We start from the raw sequence: 22,714 nt of genomic DNA, 5'->3' as shown, positions 1-22,714 counted from the left end.
CCACTCCAAAAGTATGAATATTTTGGAGCAGCCCGGTGGTTAGCATGGTGGTTAGCACTGTTGGCGACTTGTCCAGTGTGTACCCCGCCTCTCGCCCTATGACAGCTGGCTCCAGCACCCCTCCACTCCAGCAAAGGATATGCAGAAGTGAATGAATGGATGGATGGATTTAAATTCTAATAAGTTACTTGATTGTAACCACGTGTTGCACTCTACATAAAGTGAGCTATACTAATTAGAAGTCATGACTAAAGGGGACAAGAAATGCTGCACTGTTGGGCCCTACTCTCAGAAACTGAAGCCAGGTTTAATAACTAAGGGGTTAAAGTCTCGTGTGGTTGGTTCCGAAACTAGTGACAGAATCGATAACGCAGAGGAAAATAAGGTCACTAAAACTAAAATTCAGTTTAAGTTGATCACATCTGTGCTGTCTCCCATTGCAACAATGAGTTTTATGTTAAGGATTTACTGTTCACTTTCACTCTGTCTCTTCAGCAGTAAGTGGCTCTTCGCTGTTTGGCTAGTTGCATTCAAACGGGAAAATCCAGGGTTAGCCGTAATGTTCAGGTTTGTAAAGCACTTTATAAATGAGGGCCATATCTTACATATATACTTTAATGGTATATATGTAAGATAAAATAAGGAAAGGGCGATCCACTATAAGATTATTTCCAATTTATGCTATTTCTACAATTCAGAGGAAAATAATATTATAGAATTATACTTTTTGAACCAGTATTTGATGGCTGTAATGATATATCACCAGTTAACCCATTCATATATTTACACAGTGAAAGCAGAGAGAACATAAAAATACACACAAATTCCTCATCCAGCTGGTGGATTCAAACCCAAGACCCAAGACTTTTGCTGTGAGGCAAGAGTGCTAACCCCTGCACCACCCTTAACCTTCATATATAATAACAAAAAAGCTGCCAAGTCACAAATGTATAAGTAATAATTATAAATACAGGAATACAAACATGGATGTAAACCACCTCTTTTTCTCAGGTTTATTTGATAAAATGCATACCATGTACCGTTTTTATTTTAATGCCCACCTAGTTTGTAGTTTAAATGCATCTGGCTAAGAAAAATAGTTTCAGCTCTATTTTTAAGTCTCTGAAATACTGTTACATGAGGACCTATTAGTCAGTTTACTCAAATACATGTTTTCAGTTCTCAAAACAGATTTACAAAGGTCAGCATAACACTTTCTGAAACAACCGATGTATAAAATATACATTTGAAATATGTAACAACAAGAGCAGCAGTAATATAGATTCAGAACTACAGACATTTAAAGCTCCTATTCTGTCTCACTGTGGCTGTAGCTGCAGACTGTTGATGAACACAGTCTGCAGCTCGTTGATGTCGTCTGTGGTCTCTATGGGAATGCTGAGCCTGCCTGGTGAGCTCGAAAGCCCACCGGAGGTGTACGGTGGGTCATAGCGACACTGGCTGAGATTTTCATAGTAGATATCCCCGCAGCCTCCAACTGCGCCCTGCAGATGCTCACCGATGTCCAAATAGCGATGCTGCGGGGAGAGGCGGTTGTAGTCCTGGGCCTGGTGTGACCCGTGATAGAGGTGGTGGCGGTGTTCGGGTCCAGGGCTGTGACAGGGGCTGTGGGATGGACTGTGGGGCATCAGGCAGGTCTGCAGGCAGCTGTTTCGCCGCATGGCCCGGTGGAGATCCAGTCGGGCTATCAGCGGCTTTCCAATGTTGACGCTTTTCGTCCAGTGGATCGGATGATCGTCGTCCATAGCAGTGAAGGTTCCCTGAAGGCACACGGTGAAGACCAGCTCCTCCTGTTGCATGAGGTGTTAGCACACAAAAAGTTGTATTAATCAACACTCAAAGCTGTTGTAGCACAAAATGAAACCACATCAAATAATTTCTGAATTATAAATCATCTTAACAACTGTGAATAAACTTTATGGTGACCAGGTAAATCCTCCTACTTCCAGTGATCCTATAAGTTTTCTATGTGTCAACTATTCAATAGTTTATCTATACAAGAGGAAAAGTTTAATGACTTTTCCTTTACACACGCAAACATCACTATATCTATTAGATCAGAGATTAGCGAGGATTAGCAAGAGGAGAAGATCTTAATAAATCATAATCTGGGGTGGCTGTGGCTACATGTAGCTTGCCATCACCAGTGTGTGAATGGGTGGATTACTGAATGTGTAAAGTGCTATACAAATACAGCATTTAATAATGCCTCACAGCCTCCTAGAAGATCCACATGTGAAAATCCTATTTGATTTTCAACAAATTTGATTTTCACATTCGTTGATCTCTGACATCAACATGTTGTGACCCTGACCATTAACCATCATCTTTTATAGCTGAAGAGTAAAGATTATCCGCAGATGTCGATGTAGCAGCGGAGCAGATGTTACAGATGTTATACAAAGCTTCTCTGCCTATCCATTAAGTGGTGCAGAAGGTGGTCAGGAGAAATCATTAATTTTCCATAAACATTCATCACAGTTATTCATTTGGATGACCTCTGATGGAAAGAATAGCAAATGTGTACTCATTCAAACTAAATTCAAGCTGAATTCAAACAGCAACAGGATTGAAAGGATATAATTCCCTCAGCAAGTAACATGAATGCACTCCACAGCTGGTAGCTTAATATCCAGACACACGTTAGGGATTGCTCCACCCTTTGTGTAATATCTCCACATCTATTCCTACTCCTCAGATCAACTTATCCATCAACCAGAAAAAAGCCAGTTACATTCACACTGTGGCCTGGGAAGTGCGAGTATAGTTAAAACTCCATGAAACAAATCCCACTACGCTCCGATCAGCTCACCAGTCTCAGACCTCAAATTAACCATGATGTTAGCTGGATCCAGCACTCTATATTTCCTCCAGTTATGTCCAGCTCCGAAATCTAGCACACTAAGCGATATACTGTAAATATTTATAATTCTTACCCTAAGCTTCTGCAGTGAGCTGAGTCTGGTGTAGAGACAGTGTTGCGGCAGACTGCTGGACAGGAGGTAGATCCCTGTCTCCTCTGGAGTTTCTCTATTCATCAATTTAGGATCCACATCAAGGTCCTAAGGGAGTTTTCACAAACAGAAAAAGTTGCATATTTACAGACACTTATGGTGTAACTTCTCCTTCACTGCTTAGTGATAGACAGATACAAATGTATGTTCTGCTTTCAGATTCATGAGAGCATACCTGTGAGAAGTCAGTGACGTGTGCTTGACAGAAGGACATGTCTGTAGGTTTCTTAACGATGTGAGTGTAAATCACGAGCACATTGGAGAACTCCGCAGCGAAGCCCAACTTAATCTGAGCGCCGCAGTCAAAGTTGAGACACATACTCTCAGGAAGTTCTGCAGTAAAATACAGAAACGAATTTAGACTCACATACATTTAAGTTTGCATACATTTGACCGAAAGTCCACCTGTAACCATTTACTTAAAATGAAAACTGAAAAACTTTGACTCCCATGTCCCAAAGATTAATAATAACAGCTTTATTATTATTAATCATGTGTGTGTGAATAGTTTTTTGTTTTTACATTGCCCTTGTGCCTAAAAGAATTGAAAGAAAAATGCTAAATATGCATTACAGTCCTTTTAGTACAACTAAATAATGACTAACACAACAATATGTCAAATATATATCACTCATTCACCAAAAATGTCTTTAGTTTGTAAAATACTGAATGCTTTCACTGCTTCTCTCTCAAATGCCACAAATAAAACAGGCACGAAAGAAAAAGCAGCATTTAAAGTGAGAAACCTAACAGGTTGGGACAATATTTAGAGGAACTGGGTCCCCCTCAGACACTGTGAAAGCAAGATTTACAACAGTAAGAGCGAATGACTTCTCCATTGTAGGGGCAAATACTAGAAGAGGCACCGTGGCTGTTACAGGGTGCGTCTCTCACTCTACTGATTGTTGCCCCTTCACCAAGTTTCTACCAGTATAAGCTGAGCACTTTTTCACCATTTGTAAAAATCTGACTGAGCCTCCAGTTCTGAGCTGCCATAGGCAAATAAGGTTTTTAACATATAAAAAAAATGCTTTAAATCTCTAGTACTAAACTCACCGTGAGCTTTTGCCCACTGTCGGCTGTGGGCATGAGCGAGATCAGCGCTGTCTCCGGGCAAAATAGGATCCGTCAGCGCTCTCCTCTCCGACAGACTGCTGCGGATCTCCAGAGCCTGCTTCCCCTTTGTAGCGTCAAACTGGCCCATATCTGTGCACAAAACATAAATCAGACAGTCTGCAGTTATTATAACACAAAAAGCCAAAACATCCTTACATGACCTGAAACGCAATCAGATTAAAAACATTGCATTGGGAGTTGAGAGGCATTGGATTTTTAATTTAACAAAAGCTAATGGATCATAAACTTGTGGGTCCTTGAAGGAAACTCCATTAGCCAACAAGCATGGAAGAATAATGGAAAGCAGAATACGTTTAATTAAATTGTTTTATTCTTTTCATTAAACTGACCGCTGAAACACATCCTGCAGGAAACACAGTAACTGAAATGCAATTTAATTTAAATTTTGCCAAAGGATTCAAAATGCTCTGCTGATCATCTTTTAACTAAGTGCTTCCTACATTGTCTCTGATGTTAGCATATGCTGTACTTTTGTGTTGTTTCTTACCCTCGGCGACTCTGTCCAGCACCACAGTGATCTTCTCGTCATCCAGCAGGCGCTTCTTCAGAAACTTGACAAACACACCGTTGGTGAAGCCGGTGGAGCTCAGCTCAAAGGCCTCTGCATCTTGGCACCTGAACAGCCAAACAAATAATTCAACACTTCATATCTGGGAAACCAAAACCATGTATGAAGTTAATTTATGGACTTACGTAGCATATCCAAAGACAATGTTGGCGGTAACCCTCAGGACGACGTTTGAAGTGCTGTCATCGTGAATATTCCTGAAAATAAATATGTAAAATTTTGATACTTTCTAAACTTTAAGCTAGAGAGACAATAGTTTCCTAACTGTCCTTTTCTTAAAGAAAACAGAATATATGCAGTGCTCAAAGAAAATTAGAGGAACACTCAAAGCAGACATTGGGTTTTGAAGGTCGACGTACATGCTCGTAATGAGATGCCGGATTACATCCTGTTTGATCTTCTCACAGACCTGGATCAGGACATCGAGAGCTCCTGGATAGTCCGTGGCTTAATTTGACACATGGTCTTTTATCCCCATACCAAACAGCAATCAGTGTAGTGCTGGCTAGCATGTTTAGGTCTGATCTTCAAAGGATATGCCTCCCCAGACCAACACTGACCCAATACAAACAAATCATGTTGGATGATGTTACAGGCATATTGTTCACCAAGGTGTCTCCAGATACTTTGTCACATGTGCTCGGTGTGAATCTTCTGCTACACCCTCCACAATCTTGAGACTGTGTCGGGAGACACAGCAAACCTTCTTGTGATGACACATACAGATGTGCCATCCTGGAGAAGGTGGACTACCTGTGCACCCTGAATGGGCTGTAGATACCATCTCATGGTATGAGCAGTGACAATGCCACTAACAAACACCAAAACTAGAGAGAATCAGTCAGGAGGGACGAGGAGAGAGCAATTCAGTTCAATTTTATTTATATAGCACCAAAACTGTTGCCTCAATGCAGTTATAGCAGTGGTCAGTAACGGCCACTTGTGCAACCTTTCCTTTTGGGGGCGATGTCTTCTTGTTACCTGCTCAGTGCCACTGGTATCACTTTTATTTGAACCAACGCTGCTAAAATGGGTTCACAATGTTTCCTGCTTTGTAGCAGGACAGACGGATACCCCAGCGGTTTAACTGACTGTGTGTTATACAGTGATGATCTGTGTTCTCTTGATTTTTTCTGAATGACTCTAGCACTCACCTCTTCCTGCACATGTCCAGCAGAAAAACATTGAGGTCCGTCTCCTTTTCCTGCATCAGTTTAAGGATGCTCTGCACACACAAACAGTTGGCTGAGCGGTACGGATTTGGAGCATCTACTGGCACCATGAAACTGTTTCCATAGTTTTCATATCCGTGACCAGCATAGTACAGCAGACCTAAAGAGGAAAGTCGGCATTTCAGTCAGGCAGCTGAGAGATACAAGATCTGGTTGCATACAGCTTTTTTTTACTGTTGTTATTTAATGTTTATTTAATTAGAATAACATTTGTTAAGTTATAAATAATCTTGAAAATGCTATGCATTCATTTATATTTTCTTATTTTATCTAAATATTGTTTATGCTTAGATTAGATGGATTAAAATGGTAGTGTTTCTCTTTCATGCTGTGTTTTGGGATCCGTATATTTCTGTCACCTTCTGGGCTGAAACAATGGCCCAAACCGCTCAGAGGTAAGTCAAATGCAAACGTACCATAGACTCCTTTGTGAAGCAGCAGTAGAAACTCATCTACAGCATTTCTCATCTCTGACTCTGTGAGGTCTAGTAGCGAAACCACCTTGAAGTTTAGCTGCCGCAGGAGGTTAGTGAGATCATAAACATCCACCATTGGAGCTTTAAGCTGCGGGTGGTTCTGGTAAGACAGGTTTCCGATCAGCAGGGCCACTTTGTCAGTTGCTGGGATCAAACACATGAAAGGGAGAAAATGATGAATGTAATAAAAGGAATACCATCCAAAAATCAATGACATACATGGTTTCAGAACTGGAAAGTGAAGTGGAAACAGAAAATAACTGAAGGCGGAAGCGCTGCAAAATAAAATGACATGTGTGACAACGGTGCAAAATCCAGTTATGAAACCTTACAGGTGTGTAGCGAACATCAGAACAAAGGCAAAGTTCACTGGAACATGACGTTAAGTAGTATCGGTTTAAAGGTGTTATAACGCAGGGGCTTTCCTTTTTCCCCCACATACGACTCATCTGCTTTGCTTACTTTTAATATCATGTAAATGACAACAAAGTCCATGTTTTTTTCCTGTCCTTATTTGAGTAAATCTGCTGGTACTGTTTTGCACAGGATCGTTTGTTCAGTTAGACTACAATAAACAATGATTTCCAATGGCAGTTCCTATTTTTTTTGCATGGCTGCACAGTACATGTTAGAGCAAGAAAAACATCCATCAGAAGAAACGGGAAATTTACATACATTCACAGCATTTGTGGTTTATTGTTTGCATAAACTAGAAACTGAGGTAGAGATGATAAGAATCATAATAACCAAGAAATGGAGGGAGGAAGGAAGGAAGTGTTTCATACAACAGTGACATTATTATCACGCTGATGTCATAAAACACGCCAGCCTTTTGTGAAGCTTTTCCTTTTTTGGTGAGTAGCTTTTTTTAGTGGGTGTTATTCTCTGGTGTTTAGTGCATGATGCTGCAAAGTGTTATTTTGTCCTTGTGTGTGGCTGCTAACACTGTGCTACAAGAAGGTTTCACATCTTTGTGTTGGCGTAAGTACTGAGACTGAAACTGATCGCAGTAGTATCGCACATGCAAAGTAGAGGAACTGTGCACCAGCTATCAGTCCTGCATAAAGACACTCACCATAAAGTTGTTCAGGAATACTGTTTAGGAAGAATTCATTGGAACCTAAAAAACAACAAGAAAGTCAACACAAAGCCAAGCATAACATAGGAAGTGCTGTTTAAGAGAAATATTTGATGTCTATGCTTGCTGCGCGTGGTTCCTCTTACCTTCTCCAATGGCGTAAATGTCATCTAGGAAAAAAAAATATCATTATCACTCAAGTTTAGCGTACAAAACTGATTAGTTAAATGAAAGGGTGAAACTTAATAGTAATAAAAGTAATAGTAATAATATTCAGAATTAATAAGAAAGAAAAGACCAAAACCAACACTGAAGTAATCTGCTAACGTCTCTTTGTGCACAAGGACACATGATCAGTCTGCTCTTTGTCTACATTTCATTTATAGACTCTACAGAGATTCAGGGGAAGCAAACAGATGCATGAAACAGTGAGCAAAAAGCATTTATTGTTTCAGTATTTAAGTAATATTTTCCCCTGTTGCATCTGATTCAGCTCAAATAAATGTGACTGAGCATTCAACTTAAAATGGCTTGCAACTGTTCTCATAGTGGTCCACAGTGGGATACTACACCACTGGATTTAAATGATGTGTTTCAGAAACATTTTTACACAGATTTCTTTTTTTTTTTTACTTCCAATCTGGCCAGAAAAACAACTTGTTTAAATGAGTAAACACTTTTTAAATGATGCTGGAAGCTCGTAGGTTGTTTTTTTTCCCCGCAGTAGCAAACACTGTGTCATGTCACTCCTAGTTCCCCTCAATCTCTACAACTGAAGTAGAGAGTACAAAATTAGCATGACCCACAGAGCCACAAAAACCACAATAATTGAAAAAACAACAGAATGATACACAGAAACTATTTGGTGGTCTAAATGTTTCTTTGTGAGTATTTGTAACAGTCAAAGGATGCTGAGTGTGGGACTGCAACAGTCATCATCACACGTAATGGACACGTAACCACAACTTAGTGCTGCAGACATTTTTCCCCATACAGCAATCGAGCTCTGTCACACAGACAGAGAAACACGATGAGTGGTTGAATTGGATCACTTCATTAAGTACCACAGATAAATATGAAATGCATTAAAGATGACAGGAAGGACTGATTTTAGTACAATCAGAAAGCATGCATGTGAGTTTTGTGCTGATTAGTGAGAATAATCCAAGACCACGATCCACATGCAATCTGAATGAAGTTGTGATTTCCATTCGCATGCAGCTAACACCTGCTAACTGTTACCCAATTTAAAACACCATGCACCAGTGCCTTCAACTCTACCTTCAGAGCACTCCATTGCCCCTGAAATCTGGACTGATATCCTTGGTGCTTTCAGTTAAGAACAGAGGCAAATAATCGCTCAAATATGATGACAATGAAACTGGTTCAATAGTAATTTTAAACAAAATGTCTTCAAGTGTGACATACCTATCACAACATCAACTTCATTGGTCCACATTCTCTCAGAGCTGCTGCTGATCTCACAGCGATACCTGCCTTGTTGCTCCTGCATCACGTGAGGAATCTGAAATATACACACAGTTATGCCACAACAGTTTTAATGTCTCAAAACACACACACACACACACACACACACACACACACACACACACACACACACACACACACACACACACACACAAACACACACACACACACACACACACACACACACACACACAAACAAGCAATAAAAGAAAAACATTTCTTCCCATATCCTCTCACCATGAGTTTCCTCTTTGTAGAATTCGGAATTGGGACTCCATTTCTGTGCCACTGGTATCGAGGAATCGGCCGTCCCACGGCTCCGCATTCCAGCTGCAAATCTTCCCCAACATGTAGCCGCTGGGACTGAGGCTGGATCACCACCTTTTGTCGACCATCTAAAAAGTGATAACTCTGCCCTGATGATGTGAGGAAAGAAGACAATTACACACAGCACTGCATAACGTATTCTTCATCCGTTAAAGGATTCCCATTTGAGCTGGAAAAAGTGACAGAGTTTCAGGTCCCGCAAAAATAAACAATTTCTGTTCAGACAAAGAACAGGAAACTGAGGTCAGTGAGCTTCAAACACTAACAATATCTCAGTGATGAATCATTTGTTTTCAATGGAGAAAATCTACATAAAGTCAGAATAAAATGTTGGAATACTGGAGAAAACCTTTGTACACAACACCAAGAAAGAAACTTCTGATTAACTGTGTAAACTGCAAGATTTTGCATACTGTTTTTTATGTTATTTAATTACTAGTACATTATTAGGTTGCAACTGTTGGTTGTTGTCCTCAAAGAGGGATATAGGTTAGCTGGGAAAGTTATTTTTATTAACAGTCAACCAAATCAGGCAAAGCTATTTTACAGTGACAAAAGCTTGTAGTGTGCCATTTATTAGCTTTGAGCAATAAGGCCACATCTTCGTCACAGCATCCATGTTATTTTCATATTCCAAGCACAGGAGCACAGGGTAGCTGGAAGGAAGTAAAACAAAAACTCATAAAAGACAAACATCTGAAGAGCATATGTATTAAATATTGCAAGTGTGCTAGCTATGTGCACAGTATATAGCTAGCGCACACTGCAAGGCATCAGGTCAGAACGATCACAGTCACTGGTCCTTTTTTGAGGATTTAAATTCCACACTTAAACTTCTTCTCTAGTACCACACATTCAAGATGTGTACCAGCAGGCGTGGCTCTGGATTATGAAATACTTCGCCTGCTATCCAAACAATATAACAACAAACTGTCAATCACTGCTGCTTTGCATTGAATAGACAAGACCTTTTGGTCTTATAACTAATCTGTAACAATTGTGATGTAACAAGAGTGCAGTGTTTAACACCGCGCTAATTCGCACACACGCTAGATTCTTGAGATTCTTGGCTGAGCAGCTGTAGCGCAGAATTAATATTTAGCGCATTTATGCTAATAACCACAGCAATTAACCACAGGAATTACAAAATCACTTCTGCATCACGCTAAAGCCATTCACAAACGCTGCTAAAGAAACTTCAATGTTTTAGCTTTAACTGGAGATAAGATTACCAACGGCTCTACAAAAAAGGCCCTTTCTCTAACAGTAAGAACTCATGACAGCCCTCCTGTCTTGGCCAGAGTTGATGTGTTTTTGGAGGTTTTTTGGTAGGCGGAGTCAATCAATGCAAATGGGAGCACTTGGTCAGTTTCCAGCATTTGAGCTGTATCCCTCTCTCTCTCTTATCTACCCAGCATTATGTTACTTGTTTTGCCTGCTTCAACCTTTTAATATAGTTTTGCATAGTACAACACCTGACACCAGGCGTGGGGGAACTCCAGGTCTCAAGCGCCAGTGTCCTACAGGTTTTAGATGTGTCCTCGATCCAACACAGCTGATTTAAATGGCTACATTACCTCCTCAACATGTCTCGAAGTTCTCCACAGGCCTGGTAATGAACTAATTGTTTGATTCAGATGTGGTGACCCAGGATGATATCTAAAACCTGCAGGACACCGGCCCTTGAGTTCCCAATCCCCGCTCTTACACTCACCATTTTAACTCCACCTGCTGAGATGCTGACAACACTGACCTCATAACCTCTTTTCAGTTAATACTTTTAATTTAAACTGTGTCTCTTTCAGTTTTTGTCATGGCTCATGAGGTGAATCATGACCTGATAACTTAATTTCTTCTATCCACACAGCGGACAGCATATAGACAGTGATGTAATTCAACTCCTAAAGCCCAGAGATGTGAAATATATACAATCAGAGCTGTAACATCAAACATCACCTTAACTGAATATGATTTTTGGACAGATCTACTGAATATAAACCTGCACAATCTTACCGTAACACAAGGTGACATTCAGGACATCCACCTGAGCCCAGTGGCTGAACTCAAAGGCATCTCCACAGTTGACTCTGCAGATGTAAAAACCAGCATCCTTCATCTGGACTGGACTTATTACCAAGTCTGGGGAGAAGCTGTTTGGAACCTGAAGTTTGAAAACCACATTTATTAGTTTACAAGGTTGTTCCCAGCTCAGAAGTGAGACAATTTCGACACCACAGTCATTTTATCTAATGCCTGAAAACTCTGCATGATGGAAACATTATGTCATCATTATGGACATAATAAACTGGAAGGTATATGCATTTTTCTCAACTTGGGCCTGTGAGCTTTGTCTTTCTTTGATCTTCTACTGTCAATGATCTTTATGAGTCGCTGAAATCCAAAAAGGGATGATAAAGTCTTTTACATCACAAGATCAGGAGCAAGCAGGGCATAAGGAGCACTGTTTCTATTTGAAAAAGGTGCTGATTGAGATCACTTCAAGCCCAAACTTGTTAATTTTGTACTTCAGCTCAAGTTTGTGACTCACTGCTTAAAATCCTGACTTCCTTAAAGACTTCTGCCAGGAAGTACTGCTTAAGGAAATGCATTTCAGAGACCGTGAGGCAAAGTTAACAGTTTGGGGAAAAATATTTTTTTAAATAACCTTGCAGTTACCTAAAATTGCATTTAGTGTCTTGAAAAAAAATTGGAAAAAAATTGTGTATTTATAAAACTAATGTCCTTAGTTTTAGTCTGTTAGTTCATTTAGGGAAATCAGGCTGAAGAGGCTGACAAACAGCCTCCTTATAATCATTAAAAACACACAAACAACACTGACACTAATGAAATTTAAACATTAACTACACAACACAATGAGCAAAACCACTCTGTAAACTGAGTGAAAATAAACTAAAACCAAAACACAAACTCATTAGAAAAGATCAAAGCTTTGGGTAGAAACTTAGACATGAGCTCCTTCCTCCTAATAATACGACAGCATCTGAATGTGTCTTTTTCTATGATTGAGCACCCATGATGAAGGAAGGAAGTGTTTCATACAACAGTGACATGATGATGAAGGATGTAAAAGTTACATCCTTCAAGTCAGAATGAGCAACACTTATGTATCCCTTTCAGCATGGCGTCACAAGACTGAATGGATGCTGACGCTGACACATGCAGACAATTGCAACTGTGCACCTTTATGAGTTGCTCAGCTCACTAAAAAACATCCCTGCGCTATAGGAAGAGATTCAGGTAAGTTTCTTAACCACTTATTTAGGATCACCCATTAACTATGATGAAACAACAGTGCTATTTACTGCACCGATGATAGGGTAATCATGTCTTCTCACTATTGGAAATACTCTGTTTTATGGGAAAGTCCTGACTGAGAAGAGAATGCAACCGCAGGACTCACTAGTGGTGAATTTACCGGATCATGCAGGTGGACTTTGTACTAGGAAGTTGTCGGTTTAAGCACCATTTAATGTTTGATCAGACCATGTTGGACATTTTTGATCTCACATGCATTTCAGTTGTGTCATTTCTAGTAAAGTTAGTAAAGTTATGGCTGCAGTGAATGTGTGAAAAACGCTAAAGAGGTTTTAACGCAAGTACTTCAATTTAAAGTCAGAAAAAATTCAATGTGTGTGTGTGTGTGTGTGTGTGTGTGTGTGTGTGTGTGTGTGTGTGTGTGCGTCAGAGGAACTCACCTCTTCCTTAGATTTGAACCACTGGTACTGTACTGGAGACTTGCCCACAGCATGGCAGCTGAGCCGCAGATTGTGGCCACATATAATGGATACAGACTGGGGCTGAATGAGGATCTGGAGGGCTGCACATGTACAGGATAATTACTGTGAATTTACACTGATTTAGATGGACTGTATACAGCAGAACTTTGTGGTGCCTATAAGTTTCATCCAAACAGCACAATGAACTGCGAGCTTCAGATGAGAAATAAAAAGAATGCAGAAAGTGAAGATTAACCTGCATGATTGACAACATAGCAGCATCGATGTGGTTTTACTCTACCTGGCGGTTTCAGGCACTGCAGAGCCTCTGAGTTGCCTAAAGTTTGGAGGTAGTCCATCAGATGGCCTGTGGTGCAGCCTCGCTCTCCCATCAGCCTTAGCAGCATGAGACTCGGGCTTCCCTCCAGCTCCAGCACCTTCAGCGAGCACATCTCCATGTCGTCCGAGCTGGAAAACATGTAGGTGATTGTCAGCATTTCATATTTCAAATCGTATTACAGTAAAACTCGTCTTTACCATTTTCACACACGAAAACTCAGATCATAAGAAACTGTTAGACAAAGATAAGGGAATAAGTTTACACAAATTTAAAAGAAAGGCAAATTAATGATAATCTTTAAACCATCTGCACTGCTTAGTGCACAATCAGTGAAACACTTTATCTAACAGATAGATGTTAGTGTCATACCGTAACACTTGTATTTGTTGAAGCTTATTACAAAGCTCCTTAATAAGTTATATTTAAGAGCTGATATGTCTTGCTGTTCAGTTTTTGTGATTCTCTATTTACCTGAACTCCCTTCTTTTGTGCTATTTTACACTTGTCTGAGCTTATTTAGTTTGTACTTATTTGATTGAGCCACGTTGTTTTTTAAGTTTTGGCTGCTGTTTTGGTATAATAATGCATATTTCATCTTATAAGCAGACTGCACTGTACGGGGAATATATGTACTCAAACACACGGTGTAATAGTGATATTAGGCAGGTGTGATATCATATGATAATGTTACAGCTGTACAGTAACAGCTAGGATGAAAAAAACAGAGGCAAACATTAGTCATCATCATTATTTGTTAATAAAACTGCATATAAATAATGACTGGACCCTACACTTTTGATTGATAGTTTCATTAACTGCCATTAACCTGGAAGACGCTGTAAGGAAAAACAAATATTTGTCCAATTTAATCTCTCAATGAGGGTTTCTTGATTTTATTAACTTGGAGTTACATATTTATTTATGCCAGAAAATATACAGGTTAATTGTGCATTACTGTATTACATACTCTACACCTTTATTTTTTAATATAAACCACAACATAAAATTGACAATAACCACCAAACCGAACAGTGTAACTATAATGAAAGTTAATCGCATTAGTCTCCATTAGCTTTAATAAATAAACCGGTGGTTAAGTGTATGCATGCAATGATTTCTGGTCATTTGCTAAGTACAAGTACTAATAGTAATGTTTAACCCACCTGACTTTAAACCGTCTATCATTGCCAACAATCTCTCCAAGTTTTCGCCATCCTTTAGTGCTGGATTTGTCCAGCACCTCACACAGCCTCTTCACAACCGGCTCCTTCAACGAGTTGATCTTCGTGGACCGTTCCAAAGAGTCCGACATGACAGTTCCTCAACCAAAGCTCACCATCAACGTGTTTCTATCACACGCAAAAGAAAAGTTATGGCACGAGAAATAAAATATGTCTACTTCCTGAAAGAAATGATAAAGTTGACAGACACGCCTACAGCGTCGTCTTGGTTTTTCCCCGTGGTGCAGCTCAGTTGTGGTTTCCTTCTAACAAAGACCACTTATGCATAAAGATGAGTCTCTGCATGTACGCTTGTGAAGCGAGAGGCGAAAAGAAAATCCCGAACTCTGGCCTGTTTTCAGAGTTTACCTCCTTTCATTAATTCAACGCCATTAAGATAAACCAAGTAACTTACTCAAAAATTAACCTGTGTGATATCTCATTTTCTATTCGTAATTTTGTTTGGCGTTAATCGAAAGAGGATAGCCTACTAGCTAGCTCTGTGCAAATGCCAAAGAGAGTGTAGCTGCCCTCTACTCGCCATTTGACTGAGCCAACACGATTATTTGGTATTTGTTCAGTGTAGTTAAATACGTCACTGTTTTTTTTTACTGTAAACGCTGCTAATACTAGCTAGTATATACCAAATAACCCTTATTTATCAAGGTTAATCTATATATTCTTTTCTTTTAACATGCAACGTCCTCGTATATTAAACGAGTGCTCAGGCTTAAAATCACAAACCAAGTGGCACAGACACAGGAACTTGAGGAGAGGTGAGTCATCTCGCTCAGTTTGCACTCTTTGATTGCAGTCAGCCGCTCAGGTGGGAGCCGGTGACGACCTCAAAGTGAAGGAGCTAGAAATTTTCTATAGATTATTGGTTGGCACAGAAAATGAACAGGTTTTTTTAAGGATCAATCCTGTTTTCATTTATGTAGGCATCACTTCCTGGAAAGATACATTGAGGACTCAAACAGTTTTTACCCAGTACTGACATTATCAAGTCAAAACTGGTTGTACACAATGTACACAAAAAGGTTATATCACAAAAAAATTATTCTGTTAATCTGGACGTAGTGTTTTCAGTGGGGAAAACATTCACTCATCACTCATCCAAGTGACCATTTAAGTCTCGGCTGACTGCAGGCTTCCCCCACCTTATAAACTAGCACCACTGACTAACCCTAACCTGCAGTCAGCACTGGTTTTGTGAGTTGACCAAAGGAGAGGCTTGACACCCCTTGTCTCCTCTTACAGAATCTCAGAGCTTTTCTTCTATATACTCATATGGAGACTGGCTCTCTGTAAATCCTGTTTTGTCTAAAGGTTTTTTGTTTTTTTGTTTTGTTTTGTCTAAAGGTACTTTTTGTAATTGCCCCCTGCAAGCTGTAACAAAAGAATTCACCACAAGGTGGCACTGTTTTACCACTGGAAGCATATCTTTTCAGGTGTGTGCTGCTGTTCAATCAGTCCAGTACCATAATAAAACAAAACCTAACAAAACTAACCTGTCTAAACTTAACTAAGCAGCATGTTGTTCATTAATAATATTTTTAAAAGTGATGATGCATGAAAATATTTGAGATATACAATAGATTCGGTATATAGGAGAATGGAGGGATGAAAAGTTCAAATTTAATGCTGGGAAATTCATGTTGAGGAACACACAAAAGAATAAAAGTTAATGTACAGAAACACAAACTAATAAAATTATAGTTGTGACTATTTTACAAACTGCAATGAGACTGCATGGTGCTGTTAGTGTACTCCTAGTGCCAGTCCCAAGCCTGGACTTATTTCCTCACATACTTTTGATATTTTTAGTTATTTTTTTGATGTCTTTAAACTTGTTAGAGTCCTGGGTAAGTGACCCAGTGTTTTGTGTTATTATAATTTTTTGATTTCATCACGGTTTATCATTACTAGTCTTTTGGTTTATGGTTCTGTATTTGTAGCTCTCTAGTTTTTCGCTTTCTGATTTCTTGGTTTTTGTTCCTGTGCATCTCACATTTAGTGTAGGTTTAGTTCTGACTTCACGTTTTTCTCATTCCCCAGTCAGTTGTGTCTCATGTCGCAGTTTGTTACTGTGTCAAGTCCATGTCTGTCGTGTGTTTTCTGTCTTATTTTGATAGTCCCTGTCCTGTGTGCAGTGTGTCTGGTTTTGCTTCCCCTTGTCTCATTAGGTCTGATTTGTCTCAGCTGTGTTACCACCTGTTCCCCATCCTCTCATTAGCTGTGTCCCAAAACTTGGATATTGTGGGCCACGAAGGATACATCCAACCCATCCTTCAAATCTGGGGAAAATGAGGACGCATTTGTCGGCCGGATTAAGAGGAGTCTACGAATTGAGACAGCCTTTGTCGCGTTGCTGTGACGTAATCTGTCTACAAATGTGCCCTCAGGAAGATGCAGCCTATGTTTAAAAAGTTAATTCCTATTTCTCAGTTCCTGGTTTATTTTCTTGTGTTTTAGTTTGAGTTTTTGTGTTTCTAGTTTCAAGTTTTGCTTTTGTGTTTGTAGTACACCCTGCCTGCTACACAGCAAACCTTGACAAAACTGTTTGTGACATACAGTGGGATGCAAAAGTTTGGGCAACCTTGTTAATAGTCATTATTTTCCTGTATAAATCGTTGGTTGTTACAATAAAAAATGTCAGTTATATATATCATACAGGAGACACACACAGTGATATTTCAGAAGTGAAATGAAGTTTATTGGATTTACAGAAAGTGTGCAATAATTGTTTAAACAAAATCAGGCAGGTGCATAAATTTGGGCACTGTTGTCATTTTATTGATTCCAAAACCTTTAGAACTAATTACTGGAACTCAAATTGGCTTGGTAAACTCAGTGACCCCTGACCTACATACACAGGTGAATCCAATAATGAGAAAGAGTATTTAAGGGGGTCAATTGTAAGTTTTCCTCCTCTTTTAATTTTCTCTGAAGAGTAGCAACATGGGGGTCTCAAAAACAACTCAAATGACCTGGAGACAAAGATTGTTCACCATCATGGTTCAGGGGAAGGATACAGAAAGCTGTCTCAGAGATTTAAGCTGTCTGTTTCCATAGTTAGGAACATATTGAGAAAATGGAAGACCACAGGCTCAGTTCAAGTTAAGGCTCGAAGTGGCAGACCAAGAAATATCTCGGATACACAGAAGCGACGAATGGTGAGAACAGTTAGAGTCAACCCACAGACCAGCACCAAAGACCTACAACATCATCTTGCAGCAGATGGAGTCACTGTGCATCGTTCAACCATTCAGCACACTTTACACAAGGAGATGCTGTATGCGAGAGTGATTCAGAGGAAGCCTTTTCTCCCCCCACAGCACAAACAGAGCCGCTTGAGGTTTGCTAAAGCACATTTGGACAAGCCAGCTTCATTGCGGAATAAGGTGCTGTGGACTGATGAAACTAAAATTGAGTTATTTGGGCATAACAAGGGGCGTTATGCATGGAGGAAAAAGAACACAGCATTCCAAGAAAAACACCTGCTACCTACAGTAAAATATGGTGGTGGTTCCATCATGCTGTGGGGCTGTGTGGCCAGTGCAGGGACTGGGAATCTTGTCAAAGTTGAGGGACACATGGATTCCACTCAGTATCAGCAGATTCTGGAGACCAAAGTCCAAGAATCAGTGACAAAGCTGAAGCTGCGCCGGGGCTGGATCTTTCAACAAGACGACAACCCGAAAAACTGCTCAAAATCCCCCAAGGCATTCATGCAGAGGAACAAGTACAGCGTTCTGGAACGTTCATCTCAGTCCCCAGACCTGAATATTATTGAAAATCTGTGGTGTGAGTTAAAGACAGCTGTCCATGCTCGGAAGCCATCAAACCTGAATGAACTAGAGATGTTATGTAAAGAGGAATGGTCCAAAATACCTTCAACCACAATCCAGACTCTCATTGGAACCTACAGGAAGCGTTTAGAGGCTGTAATTTCTGCAAAAGGCGGATCTACTAAATATTTATTTCATTTCTTTTTTGTGGTGCCCAAATTTATGCACCTGCCTGATTTTGTTTAAACAATTATTGCACACTTTCTGTAAATCCAATAAACTTCAATTTACTTCTCAAATATCACTGTGTTTCTCCTATATGATATATCTAACTAACATTTTTTATCGTAACAACCAACGATTTATACAGGATAATAAGGACTATTAACAAGGTTGCCCAAACTTTTGCATCCCACTGTATATAACACTGACTTTTTCTCCACTATGCAATCTTTTGTCCTGCACCTCCTTAAATTGTCTTACTCACTGTGATTCTCTGTTCTTAATGATTTTACATATTGTAATTTGATAGGTATTTCCATTCATTCTTATTGATTTTTAATTCTTTGTAAAGTAACCTTCAGTGTTTAGTGTTATTATTTAATAAAATATATTTTACCCTAAAGATTAATGGGGTCCAGCCATTTATAACTTCCTTGTTAAATCTTCTTAGAGTTATAACAATTTTATCAGCAGCTGGTTTAAGAGGATGACATTTTACATAAAAAAAAGACATGCAGAGAAGCCACGAGTTTATTCTTCGAGTTAATCACCATGACAGTCTATGAAGATTAGAGATGTGAATCTATGAGGAGGTGCAGCACAGATTTAACATTTGTTTATGTAGAGTCTATTCAACACAGACTGCAAAACATGCAATTGTCTTGCAATAACATGACAAATTGCATTCTTAGGATTGAAAATGCCAACTGGAACAATGATGGTAATAACAACATAAACTCACCTTTATTTAACGTCACCAAACAAACAGGTTCTTTTGATTGTTTATGGCTATATAAGTAAGTAATGTGTTTAATATAAAATGTGAACATGACTTAAACAGAAACTAAAGGTGTGTCACTCTTAACTGACACGCCAGATGGGCTAAGCACTGCCCAGATAGACAGGCGTGTGGAAAAGTACTGGGGAGCTTCTCTGCTGAACGCAAATTTTTGTTGCTGTGGAAGTTATCCCGCAAACATGTAATGCTTCGCCCAGCCTTGGGGCAAATTACAAGTAGTCACAGTTAAAGCTTTTCACTGAAACCTGTAATTTTACCACATTTGTTTTAAAAATCAGCCCTTTTTAATAAAGCATTTTATTCCTATTGAGCGATCATGTGAGAAGCTTTATCCTATCTTAAAATCAGTATGAGTAATTTCCAGCCACACTTTCCAGTTTCAAATAAACACGGGCAAAGAGTTGACTGAGAGAGTCCAAATGTAACAGTAGAGAAAATCCTGAACACTGAATCATAGTGGATATATTTAGGCTTTTTTTGGTCAGCTATTAACTGTGACTCATCTAGAATCAAAAGGCCTAAAAACTGTATGACATGACAAATACTACAACAGAAAACATATCAAATGTTTGAGCTGAGAAAATGCATTATTTAAAGCAATATACTAACTAATTAACTAACTAACTAAAAAGAAATAAAAATATACTAATTTTGAATTTGATGGCAGCAACATTTCTCCAAAAAAGTTGGTGCAGAGCCATGTTTACCACGGCGTAGCATCACCTCATCTTTTTACAACAGCCCATAAATGTCTAAGACCAGCTGCTGGACTGTGGAAGAAGAATGCTGTCCCTTTCTCGTCTGTTAGAAGATTCTAGCTGCTCTTTCATGATGGACTGAATGTTTTCATTGGTGAAAGGCTTGGACTGCTAGCAGGTCAGTTCAGCACCCAGACATATATGCAGTTTGACAAGCTGAAATACCCACGCTCTTCCCTGAAAAATACATAGTCTGGATGGGAGTATTCGATGCTCTAAACCTTTAAGCGTTGATGGTGCGTTTCTAAATGTTTCCACTTCCACAGGCACTAATGCACCCTCATACCATAAGTGATCATCTAGATCATGTTCACCTAAAGCTCCTTTCTTACATGACAGAGTTTCAACCGGCATTTGTGGATGCACAATGAACTGTGTTTATAGACAGTGATTTGTAGAAGTGATCCTGAACCCATGACGTGATGACCAAAGCTCACAGACAACCAGTATTGATATTCTGTCTTGTCTCTTGCGCACAGGGATTTCTCCAGATTTTCAGAATCCCTTGATGATTATGTTCTGTAGATGATGGGATAAGTTTTTCAATTTTACATTGAGGAACATTATTCTAAAATTATTCCACAATTTGTGGACAGGTTTTTTTTCGTAAAATGGTGACCCTCTGCCCATTTTTACTTTTGGAAGCTCTGCCTATTTAAGGTGCTTTTTTGATGCCCATGCATGTTACTCACCAGTTGCCAATTAACCTGATTAGTTGCAGATGTTCCAATTGCTTTTCTACCATTTTCCCCCATCTGAACTTTTTTTTAAAAATGTGTTAGTGCTATTATGATGCTATTAATGGCAGCAGGCTTAAGGGAGCTTGTATTTTTCATAAAATACAAGTGAAACAACGTGAAACTTGTGCACACTCTGATCAGGTTTCACGTCATTTGTTTGTTAGCAAGGAGCTGCTTAAGTGAACTCCAGAAAACCTTTGTGGACATGGTGATCTGTAGTCTGTCCTTGACCAGTGCCCCTAAAAAATAACAACACTGATGATGGTGGACAAAGAGGAATGTCCACACCTCCATATCAGACGAGAGCATCCCCATAACATCATTTCACCTGTTGTACTTAACCCTTTCATATTCCAAAATAGAGGTTGTCGTCACTGGAAGACAGCTGCACCTGTTTGCAGCAAACAGTGTACAAGCCATCTAGAAATCAACAATACCGCACAGATGGATGCTTGAAGTAAAATTCAAAGATAAGGCTGGTGAGATTCTATATTTTACTTTTTGTTGCCAAATCCTAAAGTAAGACCAAAAGTAGCTACGGCTAAATCTACATCAGAGAATTAACACCAACAAGGAGATGTATATGGGACTGAATTAAAAAAAACAAATTCTGTGTTCATGGTAACAAAAGAGTTAGTGTGGGGTGTATGTTAATATATTTTTATTTTACAGCAACAGTGTGATTATTGAATTTTATTACAAATTTCAACATTTAAAATGTTGCTCTCATACTGAAGGCCTTATAATTTACATAATGATGTTAGTGAAATCAAAATTCCCTAACATCATTCAACAAACCCATGTGAATGTGTGATGATTAGTGTTTATCTGATAACAAACCTAGTCATGACCCTCATATACTCACTCGAACAATTTAGGGTTTTGAAACAAGCTTTTATAAGCTTGTAACCAGTATCTGTTTAATTCTGTTTTCTACACCCCTCGTTCATTTCTTCATTTTATGTTTGTTGGCTATTTAAAATAATGAAATAGGTGCAGAAATATTAATCTATCACAGAAATGGTAAACGGAAGAGAAAGTGTTAGGTACAAGAGGAGGTCGCTCAAAAAACTCTACTGTAACTTTCTTGAGTTTACAACCTTTTCTTCATGTGACCTGTAAAACATGACAGCAATATATTTTAAGAGAAAATGTGAGACAGGTGTGCTGCTCTCGCTCTGACTGAGTTTATGCATCTTGATGAGTCACTGCAGGCAAATATTCAGGCAAAAAAGTACAGTGTACACAGTGTATATATACAACAATAAAATAAAACAAGAAAACGTGAATATTTTTAGAAATCTGCCAAAGACCTGTTTAAAATTTTTAAATGGTTTTGTTTTTATTAGGCAAGTAACAAACTGAATTCACGTTTTTACACCAAAATGCAAAAATAATGTGTTTTACAATTTTTTCTGCCTTTTTTTTAACTGTAAATATAAACTCGTGGATAACAAAATAATCAAAGCATTAAAATATTTTGGAGTAGCTTTGATATGCGTGTGCATACTGGTGGATTAACCATTATAGGAACATTAAAAAAATGTAGCTAAATTTGCTAAAATACCAATAAAACATCATGAAGGTATGAAGACTGCCCTTTAAACCTGTTACTAACCAGCCAGTTACCATTACTGCTGGCACTTTCAGGGAATTAAGTGAAGTGAGACATCTCGCTGTGTTTACTCTCTCGCTCGTACTCAGGTGGGTATGTCGTGACGACAATAAGCCCCTCCCCCGACTACTAACGAGACACCTCTCTTCCT

General features: G+C 39.1%; 1 protein-coding gene across 2 annotated transcripts; it reads right to left on the bottom strand.

Annotated features, from left to right (window-relative positions):
- Positions 1-999: 999 nt before the first annotated feature.
- Positions 1,000-15,374, bottom strand: malt1 (MALT paracaspase 1). Of its 2 annotated transcripts, XM_085476097.1 has the most exons (17): positions 14,582-15,374; positions 13,380-13,546; positions 13,058-13,179; positions 11,355-11,502; positions 9,252-9,430; positions 8,955-9,051; positions 8,808-8,855; positions 7,673-7,696; positions 7,524-7,568; positions 6,389-6,592; positions 5,895-6,072; positions 4,866-4,937; positions 4,660-4,787; positions 4,092-4,241; positions 3,211-3,368; positions 2,958-3,083; positions 1,000-1,811 (listed from the first exon to the last, which is right to left on the bottom strand). In XM_085476097.1, exons 1-17 carry the CDS (start codon positions 14,728-14,730, stop codon positions 1,320-1,322), a joined length of 2,487 nt encoding a protein of 828 aa, XP_085332223.1. In that variant the 5' UTR covers positions 14,731-15,374; the 3' UTR covers positions 1,000-1,319. The 2 variants fall into 2 exon arrangements, with proteins under 2 accessions (XP_085332223.1, XP_085332224.1); XM_085476098.1 differs by lacking the exon at positions 8,808-8,855 and having other exon boundaries at positions 14,582-15,373.
- Positions 15,375-22,714: the final 7,340 nt, after the last annotated feature.

This window comes from Copadichromis virginalis, linkage group LG12 (assembly GCF_057382275.1).
Source record: "Copadichromis virginalis isolate Kocher_CV1m ecotype Utaka linkage group LG12, C_Virginalis_male_GT1.1, whole genome shotgun sequence".
Lineage (NCBI taxonomy): Eukaryota > Metazoa > Chordata > Actinopteri > Cichliformes > Cichlidae > Copadichromis > Copadichromis virginalis.
The sequence above is the reverse complement of the archived record's forward strand: the minus strand, read 5'-3'. Positions and strand labels throughout refer to the sequence as shown.